The 22,907-nt window shown below is 38.0% G+C and overlaps 1 protein-coding gene across 2 annotated transcripts in view; it reads left to right on the top strand.

Moving 5' to 3' along the window:
* Window positions 1-22,907, top strand: part of NGEF (neuronal guanine nucleotide exchange factor) — a 68,883-nt gene that overhangs the window by 30,193 nt on the left and 15,783 nt on the right. For both annotated transcript variants that reach the window (XM_063306892.1, XM_063306891.1), the window contains exons 5-8: window positions 471-613; window positions 8,308-8,582; window positions 18,534-18,694; window positions 19,765-19,917. In XM_063306892.1, the coding sequence (XP_063162962.1) occupies window positions 471-613; window positions 8,308-8,582; window positions 18,534-18,694; window positions 19,765-19,917 (732 nt within the window). The remainder of the gene's footprint in view (window positions 1-470; window positions 614-8,307; window positions 8,583-18,533; window positions 18,695-19,764; window positions 19,918-22,907) is intronic.

Below are 22,907 nucleotides of genomic sequence, written 5' to 3'. Positions count from 1 at the left end.
GGTGGCTGACCGCCCCGATCCAGCTGGCTGACGGCAGGTCTCCCCGGGCTGTCTCCGACCCTTGGTTCTCTTCCTAAGCCCCTAAAGGGCTTGCAAGAGTTAACTCCGCCGCCTCGCCCCCGCTTGATCACCTTCCCCCCTGTTTCGTTTGCCCGCATCTAGCGCGGTTATTTTTCTCCGCGAAGGAATACGCGCGTCCTCTTTCTGCCCTGGGGACCAGAACGAAGGACTTCTCCTAGTTAAGGAGAGGACTATGCATCTTAACAGGTAGACTCGCGAAAGGGCAGCGAGGGGCGATGGCGGAAGCCCCAATTAACTCACTTTGATTTGCCATAATTCCGTAAGCACTTACCACGCGGCTAGTCCCTGCCGTCGGAAAGCGGGGTTTCCGGGCAAAGACCAGGAACGGTTCCACAGAGGTAGTGACGCTCCCGCGGTGTTGTTTTCCCCCCTCTCTCTGTCTACCAAAGTGAATCCCCTTCCATGGCGGGGCCAACTTCTTTTCCGGAAGAGACCCCTGAGCAGGCTGACTGCCCGGCTGCCTTCCCCGAAGCGCTGCAGATGATTCACCCCATGACCACAGACTCTTGGAAGAACTTCATTGAGCAAATAGGTAAGGTCACCTCCCATGTAATCCTGAGGACTGCAAGCTGCATTGGAGTGGGCAGACATATTTAGAGGCCCGGATGCCCTGTTCTTTTTGAGAAAAGCAGTTTAAGGAGAAGGAACATTAAGAATGGTGAAGTAGCTGTAGAGGAAGGGATAGGTAACATTTGGTTCCAAGGATGTCGGCAGGGAAGGGCTCAAAAAGGTCAAGACGCTGACCACAGCAAATAAGGGGTGGGGCCATGATTGCATGGTTGGGGCTTCAAAAATTTACCGTTTTTGACCTGCTCCCCCCCCCACACGCACACTTTCTTTCTCTGAAGTGCCCCAGTGCTGCTGTCACAAATTTGCGCAGTTAAAAATTTGGACTCCTGTTGGATGGGGATGAGGAGAAGCAGATTCTGAATGATTGTTTTGGAGCAGGACAATAAGGAGGGAAGGAGATAAGCCTCTCCCTCAGGTAGTTCTCTGGTCAAAGCTGCTTTTTTTACAAACAAAACTGGCTTTGAATGTTCTAGAATGAATATTAACATGTAAGTTATAATTAGTCTGAATTTGTTGCTGTACTAAAACTATGACAGAAGAGGTTTGGCTGACTGCATTTTTATCACTTTTAACAAAACTGAACAGTACAATTTAAATACAATTTTAATGGCTGAAGATAGTTAATTTGTATTATTAATATGCACCAGAAACACATTGGTAATAATTTAAAAACAGTTTAAATATAGGCTTCTCTTTTATACCAAAAGGATCATATTAAGTTCATTCATATCTAACTTCACTGTCAAGCTCAAAATAGTTATCCTATCTCCCCTTTTTCAGTATTCATTAATGCTAAACAAAATATTGATTATTAAGTCAATTTTCAACAAGTATTGAAAATACATTATTTCCCTTGAACTACATTTTTTAGGTAAGTATCATTCCATATCATAAGATGTCTAAAAGCAATTTCTCTTTTTCAGTTACGTGTGGGAAGCTAGCATGGTTTCCAAGATACAATTTCTCCTACTGCTATTTTAATCTTACTTTGACTAGTGTTCCAAAAACAAAGCAATTGCTGCATATACTTACAGTTTGCAAGAAAACCGTTTCTTATGGCCACTTTCCCATGACAAACTATGCATGTTCAAAGATTATGGACTAAATATAGTTCAGTTGTATGTACAATATTAGTGCTATGCACCGATCTATACAAGCAACTTCTGAATTAATTTTTATGACTTCAGATGTCAATTCAACACTTTATAAAATTGAAGAAGACAATTATTTAAACATTGCTAAACTTTAAAATGGAGGGAACATCACAAGTACCTAGCACAAATTGGAATGACTTTAGAATGAGTCTGTTTAGGAAGTTGTAACTGACATTTTGATTTGTTTGAAACAGCATTTATTAGTCTAGAAGTGCGAGAGACACATCTTCACATTTTCGGTGATGCATACTGCAAGATTTCATTCTCTTATAGAGCAGGGCCAGTAAAAATTCAATACCATATTTCTGCAATTTCTGAAGAATGAATAGAGATGGTGATTGATGATGATTATGGTGGTGCATGTTTTACTTGCATTCAGTGTTTTCAGTGGTCTTTGATGTTAATTGTGAAGGGGGTTCTGATATTTCTGCAGCATTTCATAACATATGCAAGGTTGATCCTACATTGTTTTAGCTTAATTTTTGAAGGTATTAAACAGGAAAGTTACAATTGCCTGTGATGGATATTTATACAGTTTGGCTTGTTTAAATAATAATGTTTCATTTTGGCTTTTTTAATGTAGTGGTTTTGTTGCTTTATTTGGTATTTTGCTTTGATGGGCAGAAGAGCAAATAATAATGAATTACTTCATACCTTTTGGAATTGTGAAATCTTAAAAGAGTTTTCAAAATATAATTTTCTTTCATCAATGTGTTTATGAAGTGCTAGATCAGATTACACATGAATTTGATAGATGGGAACAAAATACGGCTGCTACGTTTCACCATCTTCCTATTATATTGTTTAAATAATTCAATTATACCACTTTATGGAGAGAGGAAGTCTCATCCCTACTCCTATCCTGTGCCAGAAAAATAAATTCTCTTTTATGTAAGAGTAAGAATGGTGCAATTAGAGATGTAATTAAAAATAATGAAATTATAACTTTTTTGAAGACAGAACAGAAAAAATGGTTTTGGATGTTGGTGTTGCTTAGTTACAGTTACAACTCTTTTGTATGTAAGAGAGAGTAAGACTGTCTGGAAATATTCTAATCCTAATTTGAAATAATTTCTAGGAAACGGCCAACCAAATTCCATTTCCCCAAATCAAATTTTATCCTTTTATGCTTCTCTCTGATTTTTATCCCGTCTTTCATTCACACACATCCTGAGATGGATTCATATAATATTCTAAGCTATAATTTACTTTTTTATTCCTTTTTTTCTTTGTGTTTTGTGCAAACCCAGCCAACTGTGCTTTATTCAATGAAGCATGGTTAAACTGAACATTGGCATGAAGTGGAAACCAGTTTAACATAAAGACTGGAGTCATACAAGATTTTTAGAGCTATAGGATGTGGTCTGCAATAATCTGGAAAACCACCAGATGACAGGAAAGAATACAGAAAACATTAACTTCTGCAGCCATCTAGGTATCATCTGGATCTTTGCTGCCTTGATCTGGTAGCCCTAGGATATCTGCTTCCTTGCTAAGCTTACATGCTGCTCTACTCAACAACCAATTCCAAGCTGCTTGCTGACATAAATACAGTAATAGGGTTAAAACATAACTAGCAAAGAAAATCGGCATAATGAAATACCCCATTGAATGAAATTGCCCCATGGAGCAATCCAGATCCAAATCCAAATTTTGGTCCCCAAGATCACCTACTGCAAAGTGAATCTGCTTGTCCAGTAAGAATTGGGAAGAGATCCTGCTAAAGACTTCCATTTATAGGGACCCTACAGCAACAGAGCCATTCTTAATGGTTATGCCCTTCTGATGGAACAACCTGTTGTCATATGTAAGAGCTGCGTCCTCGCTAATGACTTTCCGTCAATAAGTAAAATTGTGGCTCTCTTTGAGTAGGACCTGCAAATGCAGGAGGAAGCCCAGATTATGAACTAGCTCTCCACAGAGAAACATGACTCTGTCCAACACCAAATTTGGAATGGAATTTCTCTGGCATTGGGGGGCTTCCACACGAAAAGTCACTCAATCTTGCTGAAATTGAGCCTTAATCTGTTTGCTCCATCCCAAGCCTAGCACATTCCAGGTATCTGGAGAGAACCTCAGCTGTTTCTTGCAGGGCTCCACAACTCCAGGCCCTTCATCCTCTTAGCCATCTTTCCCCAAAATAGACAGTTGGAGACTATATCAAAAATTGCAAACTGGCAACCAGGGCAGTTTGTGAAACAGAGGTATCACATGGGCATATCAAGGCATGCCCATCACTGCCCACACTCCTGTATTCTGGACCACCTGAATCTTCTGGGTGGTCTTCAAGGGGAGCCCCATGTAGAGTGCATTGCAGTAATCAAGCTTCATTGTAACCAGGGCATGAGTAACTGTCTGAAGGGCTCACCAATCTAGGAAAGGGTGCATTTGGTGCACATGATGAAGCTGAGCAAAGGCCTTCCTGGCCACAGCTACCACCTGCTCATCAAGCAGGAACTGTGAGTCCAGGAGGAGCCAGAAATTGCACACCACTCTTGAATGGGGAAGCGCCACCTCATCCAAGATCAACGTTGGAATATCCTCAGATCTGGGCAGTCCAAACACCTACAGCTACTCAATATTGGTAGTATTGAATTGAAGATGGCTTCTCCTCATCCAAACTGTTACTTCCCTGAATGCTTTCACCAATGAAGAAAGGGCACAGATCCTGGAATAAGTGGGGAAGCTACTGTAATGGAGAACCCTATCCACTTTCTCAGTACCTTCAGGCTCAAACTCATCCCAGATAACCTTGCAAATTGTAGATTCTGTCACATCTATTGGCCTGCCCAAGTATTGAATAGATCCAAACCATTTTATTCTCCAAATTGGGTTGGATGTACTCCTGTCTCTTGTAAGTGGCACTCTAGGAGTTCTTCTGTTTCCTCTCTTGGAACTGCTCAGTAAAGGAGCACCCTGAGTCTCCTAATACAGATTATTTCTTTTTAAAAAAAACTTTCTTTTTCTTTTTCTATCCCACCTTTATTATTTTTTATAAATAACTGAAGTCAGCAAACATACCTGATACTCCTTCCTCCTCCTATTTTCCCCACAACAACAACCCTGTGAGGTGAGTTGGGCTGAGAGAGAATGACTGGCCCAAGGTCACCCAGCCAGCTTTAGTAGGTCCTCTGTCTTCCACGTCTTCTGCTGATCGGTCCCTGACAGAATACCTGTCCTGATAGATTCTTAATTCCTTTGCTACTCTTCACTTTTATTCAGTTTCCCCATCCAATCAGCAGATGATTGGTGGCATAGCTCTCAGACTCACTTGTTTAATGCTTAGAATGATCATGTTATTGGTCCATCTTGTTATGAGACCACGCCCATGGATTTAGTTTTCTGGGACAACTTCCTATTTGCTGAAAACAATAGCTGTTCAAACTTGAGTGAGTATAAAAACCTGACCCCCCCTTTCAAATTTGAGGGCCCTTTTTATTTTTAAAATTTGTATTACAACTTTTTTAGGACTTTGAGTATATTTTTATGAGGCTTCCACCTCAATAAAGCAGAAACCATGCCACTCATTTTTGACAATTATGGTCAGAATGGCTCCAGAAAACTACAGTTTGAGGGCAGCCCTACTGACGTAGATTATTCATCCTAGGGCCAGTAGTATCAAAAATTCACTTGTGAGATTTGATTGACTGATTATGTCCCATCAGATTGGCATCAGCTGTTACTAACCACAAAGATTTTCTGTCCCTAACCTGGTCCTAACAGTGCACCCATCACTATTATAACTGAGTCGATCCACCTTGCTCTTGGTTGTCCTTTTCTCTTTCCTTTCACCTTTCCCAGCATTAGACCCTTCTCTGGAGAGCTAGGTCCTCGTATAATGTGTCCAAGGTAAGATAATTTGAGCCTGATCATTTGTGCCTTGAGTGAGAACTCTGGGTTAATTTGTTTGATGATCAATTTGTTTGTTTTCTTTGCTGTCCACAGTATTCTCAGAAGTCTTCTCCAACACCAAAATTCAAAAATATCAATACTCGTTCCATCCAAGTTCTTCAAAATCCAACTTTTGCTTCTATAAAATGTCACAGGAAATTCCATAGCCTGGGCTATTTCTGATCTTTATAGGTATAGACACATGATACCTGTATATCTTTCCAAGGCCTTCATGATTGCTGTACCAAGTGCCAGTCTGAGATACATTTCTTGAGTGTTTGTTCTTTTACTGTTGATGGTTGATCCTAAAATTCAGAAGCTATCTACTACTCTGATATTTTCATTGTTAATTATAAGGCTGGTTGTTGCACTGGTTGTTATTAGTTTGGTTAAATATATTGGTTGTTATATTTAATCTTAGTTTTTCACTGTGCTCTTAGACTTTTATTACCAAAGCTTGCAGATCCTTGCATTTTCTACTATCAGAGTAGTGTCATCAGCATAGCACAGATTTTTTTTGTGTTTCTTCCTCCCAGTTTTAAAACCACGCTCATCTTCTTCCAATCTAGCTTCCTTAATATATATTGAATAAAAATAGATTGAATAAATAAGAGGAGAGTACACAACCTTATCTCACTCCTTTGCCAACCTGGAGCCAATCTGTTTTGCCATGTTTTGTCTGTAGTGTGGCTTTCTGATCTGTGTATGGATTTCCATGAGGACAATGAGATGTTCTGGTATTCCCATTTTTCTAAGCATATACCACAGCTCAGCATGATCATCACAATTGAAGGCCTTTCTATATTCAGTGAAGCATAAACTGACTTCTTTTTGGTATTCTTTGGCTTTCTCAATTATCCAGCATGCATCAACGATAATGTCTCTTGTTCCTTGGCCCTTTTTAAAACCATCTTGAACATCTAGCATTTCCCTTTCCATGTAGGGCTCTACTCTGTGTCAGTGATTCTAAGCTTCATTTTGTTAACATGTGAAATTAATAATATTGTACAATAGTTTGCACATTCTGTTAGGTGTCCTTTTCAATATTGTAAAGTAAATTACAATATATATTCACATGAAAATAAAAAATGTAAGATTTGCATCATTTATACACTTGAGTCAACCTGAGCTGTATGTTCTGCACTTCTTTTTCTGTTATGTAGATGATACAGAGCTCATTCACACATCCTGTTTGCTGTGGCATGAAGTTGATTTGGCAGCTTCTTTTGAGGGATATGTCCTTATGATGTCATCTCCATTTTATGCCCAACTCACTGCTGAGGCAATCTAAAGACCACTTTGGTTAGAAGTGGTGTTTTCCTTCTTCTTTCAACACAAAATGTTCCACAGTTGCAATCTAGGGTGCCACATGGACAAATCTGAGAATGATGTGGTCAAGGACAGCTATCTGCTCAGCTCCAATTGGACCACCAATTGTCTCAGCACTGTGCCTCCATTTCTATTTTGGCTTTGGTTGCATGAGAAACAAAACACCTGATCTTTTTCTCCTTACCACAGAATGTCAAACTCCCAGGCAGGAATCCTGCTATTTGGTGTGTGTGCACTGGGGAGATTGTAAAGTAGGAAGAACACAAGAGACACACAAACACACACAGACATGAAATATGAGTAAGTGCTACCCTAGAGGGTAGGAGAAAGAAGAGACTCTTTGCCTGTTCAAAAATTATTTCTCTTCTAAATTGGCTTCAGAAGAGAAAAAGGAAAGAAAGGCCCAGAAACACAATAGAACTAAGAGTGTTCTGGTTCACAATTCTTTCTACTTTGTACTTCAAATCTGCTCTTCCAATGGCTCAGGCAGACTTTTTCTGGGAGGGAAGTGTTGTTTGACATAGGTATAACTATCTATTTCTTTGACAAGACTATCAATCTCCAAGGAGATTGGTAATCCCATGAAATTTATTTCATAGATGCTCCCATCTAGAGGCTGTCCAGGCAATATTTATGAAAGTATTGTATTTCCTGGGAGCTCAACAGCCATCTCAGAAGAAGCATTCAAATAAATAATAGAAGTTAAAGTCGAATACATAAATACATATATTTTTAAAATACAGAGGCTTATATGTTGCTCCAGCTGAAGGTAATTCCAGAATTAATGCTTGAATTCCACCCCACCCACCCACCCCCAAACACACATTTCATGATTGGTTTTCTTGCTGGTGGGTGATCTGGGGGGAAGGAAAATTACAAAGGGGAAACCAGTGATCACTGCCCTGAAACCATCTCACATTAAATTGCCTAAGAACAGGAACACTGCCCAGTCTTGTGGCTGAGACATGGTAAAGGTTGGCTGTGGGGGCAGCACAGTTTATGCTGATACACTTTCCTCCAGTCTCAAGGATGAGAGAAGAACAAATTGATGCGGCCATGAGGAATAGCCCTTAGTCTCAGAGTCCATATAAGTACTTGGTAGTGCACTACCCTACAATTTTCTCAAATTGAATTAATTTTTTCTAGATGTACGGTGCCTATAATTTGGTTAGTCCCACTTCTGGATTTGCCTTAGGAAGGGATATTCTGAAACATCTGCATTTCACATGCAAAAATGTTTCATGTAATTTAGTAACAGTCTATGCATTCTGTGACTTTCTAGGTCTCTTGTATCAAGAATATCGGGATAAATCCACGCGTCATGAGATTGAAACTAGGCGGCTGCAGGATTCTCAGACAGATACAGAAGAGGGCTCAGCTGCTGAAGAGTCACCAACAGAAACTGCAACTGCAAATGTGTTAGAAAGCAAGACTGTCCCCCAGATTAACTTGCTCAGGAATTCCACATCTAGGTTTAATTTATGGCAAGATCTTCCAGAAGTCAGAAGCAGTGGTGTTCTGAATATTCTCCAGCCAGATGAAATCAAGCTTCAAGAGGTAATACCAACTTAAGGGGAGGATGGTAGAAAGGGGAAATGCTCTGTTGACATTTTCATGAAAATAACTATTGGTTGACTCAGTTATGTCAGTTACAAATATTTAACTTACTAGTTTTTAGTAAACATACTGCTTTGTGCAATTTTGAACTGATTTCATCATGTTATTTCTAAAAAGTTAAAGGACATTCTGATCCTGCTCAGTCTTGGCTCTAGCTGTTATAGCAGGACTGAGCTGCTAGTGAATTAGTAACATCAGTGTGTAGAAGTCTTAGGTTGTTTTAGAGGAAAATCTGCTAATAAAAGAAAAACAGATAAATGGACATTAAAGTGGCTGAAAAAAACCCCAGATGCATTTAGTTTGCATCAGTTGTGTGTTGTTTTAATCTAGTGTTTATAAAGAACTCTGGTAAATAAAAAGGACTTTTTTGGATGGATTGACAAATTCAGTAGAAGTCATTGAAGGCCATTCACCCCAAAGCATTTTAAAACCTTGTTAAATGTTAAATTGTTGATCTTTTAACTAAAATATATAACTTATTACTAAAACACTGATCCATTCTTTCATGGGACACAATCTACCTTCCTATTTTGCAAAGAAATCTTAGGAAGCCCAGAAAATTATAAATTAGAGATCAGAGCCTGGGTAGATTGGTAGAAAGCATCATTAGGGTTTTTAGTGTATTTATTCATTAATATCTGTCTCATCCCACCTTTTGGATTTTTAAAATCATCTTATGATTGAGAACACACAGAGACATGATTTGCTTTAGCTTTAATTTGTTGCAGAAGCCATAATGGGCTGCTTCACACATAAAAGTCAGACAGTATGGTCAACAAATTTTAATGGCTGGATTTATATGTCATACTATGCCAAAATGAAACAAGAATTTTGTACTGTGAGTTAGGACATGAGCCCAGCCTATGGACACAATGCTAAGTTAGGTATAGCATTACAAAAAGTCAGTTGTTTCCCTCACTCATGCAAGCTTGCATGCATTCTTCCCTCTTCCTCCCCTTCAGTGTAGCCAGGAGAAGGAGATGGGAACTTCTGCTTCCATTTCAGTTGGTTAAATTTAACAGTTGGCTAACTGGTGTTATCAACTTGTATGCAGAACACATCATGCGACAAGCTGGCCTTGAGGAATCCAAGGCTGGAGTTAAAATCTCTGGAAGAAACATTAACAATCTCAGATATGCAGATGATACCACTTTGATGGCTGAAAGTGAAGAGGAACTGAGGAGCCTTATGATGAAGGTGAAAGAAGAAAGTGCAAAAGCTGGTTTGCAGCTAAACCTCAAAAAAACCAAGATTATGGCAACCAGCTTGATTGATAACTGGCAAATAGAGGGAGAAAATGTAGAAGCAGTGAAAGACTTTGTATTCCTAGGTACAAAGATTACTGCAGATGCTGACTGCAGTCAGGAAATCAGAAGACGCTTAATCCTTGGGAGAAGAGCAATGACAAATCTCGATAAAATAGTTAAGAGCAGAGACATCACACTGACAACAAAGGCCCGCATAGTTAAAGCAATGGTGTTCCCTGTAGTAACATATGGCTGTGAGAGCTGGACCATAAGGAAGGCTGAGCGAAGGAAGATCGATGCTTTTGAACTGTGGTGTTGGAGGAAAATTCTGAGAGTGCCTTGGACTGCAAGAAGATCCAACCAGTCCATCCTCCAGGAAATCAAGCCAGACTGCTCACTTGAGGGAATGATATTAAAGGCAAAACTGAAATACTTTGGCCACATCATGAGAAGACAGGACACCCTGGAGAAGATGCTGATGCTAGGGAGAGTGGAAGGCAAAAGGAAGAGGGGCCGACCAAGGGCAAGATGGATGGATGATATTCTAGAGGTGACGGACTCGTCCCTGGGGGAGCTGGGGGTGTTGACGACCGACAGGAAGCTCTGGCGTGGGCTGGTCCATGAAGTCACGAAGAGTCGGAAGCGACTAAACGAATAAACAACAACAACAACAAACAACTGGTGTTAATGAAAAGAAACCATCACAGTTTATGAAGCTAGTTTGCTTTTACTAACAATAATTAAATGTAACTAAGCTTTGCATAGTTTAGTTTGGACAGCTGTTCTTTTTTTAAAAACGAAAGCTTCTGAATTTCTTCTCATAGATGCTCCAGGGAAGAAAACTAGAATGCATGAGCTGAAGAAAGACTAGGCTTATTTTTAAATCTCTAAACCAGACTATAGCATTTCTTCACATGTGAAAATTCCTTTCAGTGAATTCAGCCTAGGTTTTCAGCATTTTATTTTAAACAGTCTAAATTATATTCCTTTTAATTCTAGAGGCAGAAGGCAAAATGAGAATATGTTGTTTGTCATGTTCATTTTGTGTTTACTCAAATATAAAAGGCATCAGAAAAATAGGTCCTCATGGACCTCCTGAGTAAACTGGATCTTACTTCAGATCCAGCTGATGGGTGGGTGTGTGGATGGATGGATATTTTTTCTGGAGTATGTTAACGTGTAAGATCTGAAAACCAGGTTAGGGGCAGATTGTCATGGAGAACATCTATCTATGTGGTTGCTAAGAATCAATGTTAACATTAAATGAAATATTTCCCCTGTTAATGCTGATCTAGAGGACTTCCGCTCTAGTGATTAAGAGCATCAACCAGCCTGCACTGTGATGATGCATCATTAATGCAGGCAGGCTGTATATCACCACTATTCAGAGATAGCTGAATAATGGTAGAAGTTGCTAATACTTCAGTCAAAATTATATTCGTATAACCATTTGCAATGAGTGGGGGCAAGGTTAAGAGAGCAAGGATTATGCCATTCCTGCAAAGGAATCCATGTGCTTGGATGGAGTTAGAATATGATCCATGTATGGATTACTATTATTTTTATGCTGCTTTTCAGGTTGGCACAGCTCCCAAAGCAATTTACAAGCATAATGATCAATTGTAAATAAATATACTATGTATTATTTGACATGAAGAATATTCTAGTATCCTTCCTACAGAGTTTGTCAGTGGTAATGACCCTGTGGTGGTGGGAGGGAAGGAAGGAGTAATTCCTTTGTGATGGTTGTCTTTTTTCATCCCTCTCTCTTCAGGAATCTTTCCCTCAGGGCACATGTTAGTAATAGCCTTGGGGAAGGAGAAGAAAGAGTCCAGTTGAGTAGGCTTTTGTGGGTTCTGCAGTGTAAACAGAAGGAAGGACTGATTAATTGCTTTTTCATCCATTGAAAAATATACAAAAATAAGGGAACTTTTGTGGGTGGAAGGATTTGATTTTAAAAGATAGCTCAAGGAAAAACATTAAACCCTTATCTCCCAATGGTACTGTTGCAAACAACTGTGCAGAGAGATAATAACAATCTGAAGAAAACAATAAAATATTTTAATATTAAATTCTATTATAAATAGAATTTCGTTTCATATTAAATATCCCACTCTTGTTGACTTATATATAACGTGTAAGGATGTATGTGTAGGAGTGTTTACCATGTACTTCTCTCCCAGTGCCCACAGAATTCATCCTAGATAGCCTTCCTTACATAAGCCATAAAATCAGTGTTACATTTTTAATATCAATTAATCCAACTGATTTTTAGTGGACCTTATTGCTAGGTATGTAAGGTCCACTAAAATCAGTTGACTTGATATTAATATTGATATTGATACCTTACTACCAGGCATGAGAGCCAATTTGGTGTAGTGCTTAAGGCACCAGTCTAGAAACCAGGAGGTTTGGCCAGTCACTCTCTCCCAGCCCTAGGAAGGAGGCAGTGGCAAACCACTTCTGAAAAACCTTGGCAAGAAAACTGCAGGGACTTGTCCAGTCAGTCTCTGAGAATCAGACACAACTGATCAGGTTAAAAAAAAAACTGCCAGGCATATTGTCAATTGTAGCCATAATCTTCAAATCAACTCCATGTCAGTCAATGACAACTCAGAGTTGTGCTGATTTAATAACTTTTAAAGATAGTTGAATTGTTTAGGAATAATAAGAAGCCCTCTGTTCAGTGCTAGCTTTGGGCTTAACTACTTGGCTTTATATTTTGTCTTATCTCAACTGTAATATTCTGTTTAGCAATGTTCAGCTATTTTAAGTTCAAAATCTGGGAGATTTAGAAAACATTTTTTTTTTTGCATGTGTCTTAGAGGCAGTCTCAAACATTTTTGGAAGTGGTTTGCCATTGCCTTCTGCCTAGGGCTGAGAGATTGTCTGGCCCAAATTCACCCAGTGGTTTTGTGTCTAAGACAGGAATAGAAAGGAATAGAATTCACGGTCTCCTCTTTCTAGCCTGATACCTTAAACCACTATACAAACTGGCTTTCATTATAAAATTAAGCATGCTAAATTTGTTTGCTTTTTTTATGCCTACAGACTGTAACCAGGGCTGAGCTAAAATATAATTTAATTTACATAGCATGAGCCTAATGCTTATTTCTGGTTTGTCCTGCAGTTTTGTTCTGTTTGCAAATAGTGTTAAAATAAAATATGGCACTTTGGAATTAATCTGAACTAATATAGATAGAGAAAAGGGTATATCAACATCAAGTCTTGTAATAGGAGTTTCACACACACACACACACTATTATCAAATTGCAAAGATATAGAATGTGGAGTAAATACAAGAATGTTGTTTTCATTGGTATTCCCCATTATACAAGACATGTTGTTCCAGCCTTAAGCATTTGTCAGATAAGATGTGACTAAATAGGGCCGATGATACTTTTAAGTAACCATCATTTGAAGGCAATGGGAAACCATATCTGTGTTGTTGCAGAGACAACTCTTGAATGTGTCCATGAAGCCACCAAGGGTGGGATTTGAAGAACCCCATCCTCTTTAAATAATAGTTCTAAATAATCTACCAAATAGAAACGGGAGAGATGGCAATCCTGCAGTGGGCCAAGAAGACTCTGTGTAGCACAGAGCACAGGACTGTGATTAAAGACTCTGGGAACAATGAGAAACTAACCCTGAGAATCAGCTTTACTACAGTGGCAGCTAAAATGTAGCAGTAGAAGCTTTCTCTGAGGGCATTAAAATCTCTTCTGGACTTTCCTAGACTTGCTGGACTGGGAATTATGGGAAGGGCCCTGGGCCTTGCTTTGAAGCATGATAGGTAGGGATCTGCAGGTCTGCTGTGTTTGCTTTGCACAGGGTGGTTTCTCAACAATTACAGCAAAGCCTTTGCTTTTTTTACAAGAGAGATGTAGGTACAAATAGCAGTTTCTAATACAGTATAAATACACTTTGGGTGGTAACTTCTAAGAAAAAGAAGCATCTAACGATTCTTAATTATGAATCTGAACAGGAACTGCCAGTGATTCAGGACAAGCAGCATGGGGACTTTATCTCTCTTGTCCTGAATCAGATCCCATTATCTTCCCCATGATCTAGACTGTCCCTGACCTTTTTTAGGAACTTGCATGTCTACAGCAAGTTTCAGCATTTTCCTCTGCTTTAATCCTATTTGTTGTTCCTTTTCCTGCTTCTGCTGACTTGTTTTAGTTCATCTCTCCAAATATATAGATATATTTGATAGATGTTGGGTTCCAGTCAAGCTGGAATCGGTGGCACATTCTTGCAATACATATTTTCACTTTTTGTTCTTTTTAATCTGAAGGTGAGAGACAGAAAGTGAGAAACAGAGTGAGATTTTTTTTTCTTTCATTAAAGCTCCATTTTGTCTTTTTTAAAGTGCTGTAAGGAATTTTGATATAACAAACAAATGTAGGTTTAAAGACCTGCTCTGAGGTGATTGAATGGATCAAGAACCCTTCCCCAGACAAGTAGTCCTCAGCTTATGTTCATTTGTTCAGCGACCATTCAGAGTTATGGCGGTGCTGAAAAAATTGACATATGACCAGTTCTCAAAGTTCTGGCCATCACAGCACCCACGCAGTCACATGATTGCTATCCAGGCGCTCATGTGCCTGGCTCGCAATTATGACATCGCAAGAGTTGCGGCCACGTGATTGCCATTTGCAACCTTCCCTGCCAGCTTCCCACAAGCAAACTCAATGAAAGCCAGCAGGGAGGGTTGCAAGTCGCTCCAGTAAGTCACTCCCACTGTTTCTCCTGCCTGCAGCACACCTCCACCCATGCACAGCCTCCGCTGGCCCTGGAACTTCCACCTCTTCCCACTTCACAATTTGCATGTCTTGGGGTTACAACAGCAACCAAGACTGCCCGGGGTTGCCATCACTAAGCAATGTGGTCATGTGTTATCATGCTTTACAACCACGTCGCTTAGTGACAGCAATCCCAGTCCCAATTGCCATCGTAACCTGAGGACTACCTGTACATCTTTTTTGCATCCATGATTTTAAAGTTACTTACTCTTCAAGTGACTTTGCCTGGTGTGATCCTTGGGTCCACCTGCACATAACACTGCTTCCAGGTAAGCTGAGGCTCAGCCATTACTGAATACAAGTAACACTGAAAGAGGCCACAAGTAAAGACAAAGCATGGAATGGATACTCTATCTTCAATCAATGGAAGAAGAAATTGCTTAGAAAACTAATATATTCCTTTGGAATTAGGGATGACAGGGTTTATCTATCACTATCAGACAAAAGTAGACAAATGTCTATTAAAATATTATGCTAAAACTGCAATGAAAACTTCATATTTTTGCTTTTTTAGGACTTGCCAAACAGGTTGGGTATAAGCCAAAAGTGTTCGAGGAAGCTATAACTTTACCTTTTCAGTAAATCTTGAAATTATGCTAAGTGCCAGTTGCAATAAGTGTACACTGTAGCAGGTTGACGTATTTTAGATCAACATAAGGGGGGAAACACTAATGGGATAATGATAAAAATGACTATATCACTGATGGATATCTTTAATTATCTTGACATCTGTTGAGCATCAAGTACAGAAAAAACATGAATCACCAGGACTCCCTTGTGCTAAATGGGAGTGATTTAATGATGCAGAAAATAGAAAGACAAGCTAGAAGAGATATTACTCAGGTTCTTGTACCATGCTGACAAGAAGGAAATGACCAAGGATGTGACTATAATGGAGGCGGCTTGAAAAACTGCCTAACAATTACATGAATTTATGATTTAATTACTAGCATGTGAAAATATTTTTGCAATGATTCTAGACAATTACATTTAATTTTCTTAGCATTATTCTGCCCTCGGGGCAATGCCAGAGGTATATTTAGTCCTCTTCTGAAAACCTAAGTAAGTTTTATTGAAGTACATACCTGTCATACTCTGGCCACATATATTGACTTTTTGTCCTAGTGTTATCCCTCACTTCAAGAGGAAGGTGAGGATTTTTTGGCTTCATTGGAATATCTTTAGAGGCATATATATCATTAACATTGGAATGAAAAATTCCACAGATTGTTTCATAACCATTGCAATCGTGTAAGAAGCTAGTTTGTACAACATGTTTGCCCCTAATTAATCATGATTTAATAAAATCCTATGTTTTGGGTTTGTACACGATACTGGGCAATACATAAACAAACCATATGACTAAGTCTATACATCTCTCTAGGATAAAATGTGGTTGGCTATTTTGTGGTTCAGTGTGTCATGCAAATGCAGCTATTGACTAGGTTAGCGTTTTTAAATGTTATTTACAATTGTTCTGAGTGGTTTACAGGCATATACTGTATATGTACGTATAAAATTCCATAATCACTTATAATTCTAAAACAAAATAAAAACTAATAAAACTAAAATCTCTAAAACATTAAAATTCTAAAAAAAAACCCTGTCTTAAAACTTAAAAATCACAATAGCAGAATAGTTCAACCATGACTGAGCTTTTTAGGGTAAATTGATAATTGTAATTTAAACCCTATTTGAAATGTTATTGTTTTGTGCCAGCTTTTGGCATTCCAACATTTTTTCAGTGTGTGGTTATGCATAGTGTGTTTCTGAACCACAGAATATAATGATGACAAGTGTCATACAGGCTATTATATTTAGCTGTTTGACAGTGTCACTGAATGTTAACAAAGTCTTTGCGTTGCTTTCCGTATGATTGGAGGGGGAAGAGGGAATGCATCCCCGTTGCCATAGAAACTAGGCCATCATTCCTTGCCTTGCCATCCTGTACTGGTAGCTTCATTGCTAGGAGCAAGACTTTTGCTTTGATTCATTTCCAGTTATAGACTTCCTGCAATAGAATGTAGATGTGACTTCATGTTTGGATATACAACCCATGGACAACAATGCAGTGTAAATAGATAATTTCCTTTCTGAACATGTAACTCAATGCACCTTTTACCTGAATCAAATAGGATTATTTATTAAAATTGTTTTAAAATGCTCATTTTTATGTGTACTAGGACAGTGTATATAGAAACTATGTCTAAAAAAAGTTATATCAGAATAAATATTTGTATAATAAAACAATGAAACAAATGTAAACATCTATAAGGCACTTAAAAGAATGTAGCTTAACCAGCAGAATCTTAGTTTTGCCCATAAGTAAAACATGTCTGTGCAGTCTTACAGAAATAATGCAAAGTCTGCACTAGTTACAATTTTCTGACAAGGCCATTCACCAATAAGGTGTACCACAAAGAAGATTCTCTCTCTTAGGACTACCAGATCTCAGCTGCAAAACTCCAGACAACCACTAGACTGTGGGAAAAAGATACAGAAAACTCATTCTTTGCTTCCATTGAGTACCCCTCCAGATTTTTGCAGGCCAGAGCTGATGGCTGTGCTCTACCTGTCACATATACTTGAAGAGGAAATCTACTGAAGGTGCTAGGTAACGGCAGTCTGATACAATGGAGATGTGCTCCTTGACAGTATAATACAACTAGCTACCCATGTTCAGCTGTATTAGGCAAAGAGAGTGGTTCCCATCAATGTATAACTTAACACAATGAGGTATATAAATAAAGGGGAATGTTTTTATGATGTTCAGGGAGGGAGAATAGCTTCATGTTTCAGTTCAGTACTGGTTATTTATGCTGGTTGTGCTGAAGTAAATCAAAACATATTTATTTGTAATCCATTTCAGAATGTTACTAATATAATTTGAAGTGTTAATGAAATGAGACATATATATTTAAATACTTAAATACTTTTCTGAAAAGGGTATCAGCTTTAGAGAAACTTTCCCGAATATGAGCAATCTTCTTTACTTTGCCTCTCAGATGTTTTGCTGTCTCATTTTGTCTATTCTGTTATGAAACAGTATTCCCATACTAGGCAATTAAGGAACTATCTACTTTATGTGAATCCATGATAATTGAAACTGGCAATGATGCTGAAATGGAATGTTTATCTTCAGTCTATTTCATACAGTACTGCTTTTTTCACAAGCAGTGTTTTTTCACTTTTACAACACTGCTATCACTCCCTTTCCCCTTCCAACTAATTACTCTGTAATTCTTATCAATGTACACACTGGCATTTTTTTCTATTTAAAGTATAATGAAAAATGCAAAATAACGGAAGTCTTGCATTCTAGGACTATAATATCTTCTGTTGAATGATTTATTTTGAGAATATTTTCAAGTTGTAGCCCACAAGAAAAAGTATTTTGGCCCTCTTGTTCTTTTAAACCTACAGACTTTGATTCAGCTGTAACTGTATTTTGCTTAACGCTCCCAACAGGATGTTCTGTTTCATCTGCATAGATGAACATCCACAGAAGTCAGTGGAGCACGTGCATCAGCTGGCTATAAGTAGAGATGCCATTCACTGGACCAGAATAGCAATCTCAAAATCTGCATATTTCCTCCAGTGTGCATAAACCCATTTTAGCAAGCTCTCATTTTTTCAGCCAATATTTGCATGGCTGTTTCATATATGTATTTTCAATTTCTTTTTATTCTTGTGAACAAGACTGCCTTGATAGTGAATGAAATAAATATTCAGATATTTGTTAACTTTCACCCTGTCCCTTTGATGAAGAGTTAACTAACAATAATGGAGGTTTCAGAATCACAATTTCATAATACAGTTTTGGAATTCTCCTGCAGGCTATGTTTGAACTGGTCACTTCAGAAGCCTCATACTACAAAAGTCTGAATTTATTGATCAATCATTTCATGGAAGATGAGCGGTTGAAAAAGATTTTGCATCCTTCAGAGGCTCACATCCTCTTCTCCAATGTCCTGGATGTCATGGCAGTCAGTGAGCGGTAAATCTTTTAATGGTTGCTATGAGTAGAGATTAAACTTCCCCATCTTTTCCCTGAAAGGGACAGATAGCGATTATGATTATTTATACCTTCCTGTATATGAGTTAATATGCTTTCTTAATAACATAGTAAAAATGTATGATATTATCCATAATTGCTTGTCTGAAATGGTATGATTGCTAAATCCTATATCTTTTGCATCAGAACAGCCACATGAGAAAACTGCATGACACTCTATGTGTTTACCAGATTCTTTACTGCCATTATTATGTGGGTATCAGTCATAATGTACATTAGTTCATTTCTGCACCTATACATATAATAGGATTATACATTCCTCATACAGCTACTTTCATTATACAGCAACATCTCTTCTTGGGAATCAGATGTCTGGCCATGGGTATGTGGTCACATATGCATGCTGTTCTCCCTGAAGTGGGGGCAGAAATCTTTAATTTATAGAGAACAATGACAAGAATTGGCCAATAATAATAATAATGAAACATTCAGCAAATTCTTGGTAACATTATGTTTTCAACAGTCTATCTAGGGTCAGGTATATCTCAGCTTAAAAACTGGACCATCAGTATCTTTTGTCGATGAAGATTCTCAGTCATCCAGGTGGAATTGTCTGTAGGTTGAGTCATGGCAACTGGATTTCTTTCTTTTTGGTAGAAACATTTCGCTGCTTGTCCAAGCAATTTCTTCAGTCAAAACATATACAATATCTTTTGCTGATATTGTATAATACGTTGTTTAAACCTATTTATAAAATAAAGTGAAAATGACTGGACAGTCATGCTTTAGTTTACAGTAGATAATGTTTTTAAAAAAGGAATGAACTTTCAGATATAATACTCACATGGCTCAAGCTATTAAAAAAATAGATTTCATTCAGCAATGCAAATAAAAATGAAAATATTTTAGAGTCTATACTGATTCTTCTCCCTGGAAAGAATTGAAGCAAAACACTGAAACTGAAGATTCTGTAGCAATCTTTGCTTTCTCTTTGTTGACTATATCCATTTGTTATACTTATTTGAATGATTAATTCTTGATTTCTCATTTAGATTCCTCTTAGATCTTGAGAAGCGGGTAGAAGAGAACATTATAATCTCTGATGTCTGTGACATTGTCTACCAGCACACTATCAGCCACTTCTCAGTATATGTAACTTATGTGTCTAACCAGACCTACCAGGAAAGAGCTTACAAGCAACTTCTGTGAGTGTAATCTCTCAAGCATGGCTTGCTAATGAAACAGTTCTACTCCAGCACAGTGACTGGACAGCTTTCTGGGTCTTAATAGTTTAGCCCATAGGGGGGACTTCTTTTACCAGTTTTGAGGAACTCAAGTCTGTTCCTAAGGTAGAATTAAGTTCTTACCCTGTAATCCATTTCATACCAGAAAAAGACAGGAAGACATGTACCTGGGGAGAAAGAGGGCTATTACCTTTGTGTGTTGTTCTGTCCCTTAGTCTGCATGGCACAATTTTTTATAACATACGATTATTATCAAGAGACTGTATCTCCTCGACCTCCTTTAATCTTGGCAGGACACCTTTCCTTCCTACCAATTCATGGAAAGAGAGAAGCTCTTCTAAGTGGTGAGCCCATGAAGCTATGAGGTTCTTTTCATTGCAAGTCTTCTTTGTGACTGATAACACATCTAATTTTACTAGCTTAATCAAGAACATTGGAACAGACCATAAATATTGCAGATAACACTAGATTTTTAGAAAAAATTCTTCATTACATTAAGAAATGAACTAACAATTGTGAGCATGCACATAAAAATAAGAAAACAATATAAATTGATCACAGTAAGCAGAATTAAAAATACTGCTTGAAGCTTCCCTAATAATTACAGCACCTTGCTCACCTTCACCCCTCCTGAAAAGGTTTAGGCAAAAACATTTAAGGGACAAAAATGCCCAATTAATTCATAGGTTATCTGCAATACTAATTTAACAAGATGTATCCTGGTAAGGTCAGGAGTATTTTTACCAAAGGCATCTAAGAAAGGCTAGGCAGAATCATGTCAAACATGTACAGTTAAAATGCCAGATTTAGCCATTCATAGTGGTTCATGCTGAAGTCCTCTGTACCAAATATATTCAGTAAGGATAGCTTTATATTTCAGTAATTAGGTCAAATTGAGGCCCGGGGAAGGGTATAAGTTGGCTAATTATTATATAGCATAACACTTTAAACATAAACTTTCAAAGGCTACATCCAACCATTACATATTACACACAGTTCTGGGTGGTAATTATGACTGAATTTATCAGCAGAAGCGAGAATAGGCTATGGGGTTATCTGAAGGTGTCCATATCTGTTTTAATTACTTTCTATAGACCAGAGTCATTTGCCCTGCACTTTACTGCATATACCTGTATGAGATACACTGTCTTATTTCGATATCTCTACCTAACTTCTGCATACTCTTCAGGAATGTTGTTGTTGTTGTTATTGAGATATCAGCTTGCTGCTATTTGTTTTGCTTATGATGTAAAGAAAAGAGCTGCAGGATACAATACATATACTGTCTTTGAACCACTTCATATTAACAGTGAAGTAGAAAAAAATATAAAGCGTATTAGCACAAGAAAAACCGCAGCATACTTTCTTATTTATTTATTTATTCATTCATTCATTCATTCATTCATTCATTCATTCATTCATTTATTTATTTATTTTCTATCCCACCTCTATTATTTATACAAATAACTCAAGGCAGTGAACATACCTAATACTCCTTCCTCCTCCTATTTTCCCCACAACAACAACCCTGTGAGGTGAGTTGGGCTGAGAGAGAGGGACTGGCCCAAATTCACCCAGCCGGCTTTCATGCCTAAGGTGGGACTAGAATTCTCAGTCTCCTGGTTTCTAGCCTGTTGCCTTAACCACTAGACCCATTCATAATTGGATATTATATTAATATTTCAGTAATGAAAATTCAATCATTTAATAAAGTTTAGGGTGTATATATATATATATATATATATACATACATACATACATACATACACACATTGTTACCTTATGACAGAAAAGGGGCAGTCTGAAAAGAATATTTAAAATACGTAGAAAAGAATAATGAAAGCAGAAAAGCATTTGCCTAAACACAGATAAAAATAGTAATAATTAGTCCAGGGCTATCTGCTTTTATGCTGATTTTGTATATTATTATTCTTACTATTATTATTATTAAAATTTGTATGCTGTTGAATCATTCTGATTCTCAGCAGCTTACTACAGCTCTCTCTTGAGAGAGTATTAACCATAGAATTATAACCATAGTGCTACTTTGGGAAAAGTAGCAGCTCACCAATAGTGATGACTGATTTTCATTTTATATACTCCCATTTTATATCCAGAGGAAGAGAAATAAATCTTTAAACCAAATAATACTCTGTAGTGTCTAGTTCTTAAGCAATTGAGCTGTATTATGAATACTGGGAAGCTGTTACAAGCACATTTCTGTCCCTGCCTTTCCAACTACCGTTTCCTCCTGTAATTCAAGATTAAATTGCTCCTTAACACGTATTTAATAGCAGGGAACGGTAGTCCTTAGAGATCTGTGATGTTACAGGATGGAAATTATTCTTGGTTTGCGAATAATTCTTGCATAGGCAGATAAATTCAGGAATGAATACCACTGAAAAGAAAGTGGACTGAGGTAGATAAATTTGGTTAGCATGGTGTGGGACTTCACTCCTTGCATCAACCTGTGTTCAGAACATTGAAGAACAGTGCAAATCATTAGATGCACCAACTGTAATTAGGTGAGAAGTAGTGCATTCTCTAAATTTCTTACTATGCCTCCATTTGAAGTTGCTCCAGCAACCAAAAGTTAAGCAACAAAAACAGGGATATAAAGTCAATAGGAAATCTTTCAAAGAAAAGATTTAATGATATAGAAGAAAAGATATAATGGATGTTCAACTCAATGTGCTTCCTGCTGTATATGTGTTGCATGATTATACTCCTTTCCAGGTCCAGGGCCAAACTGGCCTGTGGTTTGTTCCATCTATTCCTTCTCTTCTTTCAGAAAAAACCCATTCAGTAGCTCATCTGGGTCTCACCAGGTCCAGGATTCACTTGAGTCAGAGTTCACTGTTTGCCTGAATTGTCTTCCAGTGTTGATGGTGCAACATGTGTTTAAACCTGTAAACCAGGAATGCCCAATCAAAAACCCCTGATAGCCTGGG

The sequence above is a fragment of the Candoia aspera genome, chromosome 6, assembly GCF_035149785.1.
Source record: "Candoia aspera isolate rCanAsp1 chromosome 6, rCanAsp1.hap2, whole genome shotgun sequence".
Classification (NCBI taxonomy): domain Eukaryota; kingdom Metazoa; phylum Chordata; class Lepidosauria; order Squamata; family Boidae; genus Candoia; species Candoia aspera.
Note: the sequence above shows the minus strand (reverse complement) of the source record. Positions and strands in the feature narration are given on the sequence as shown.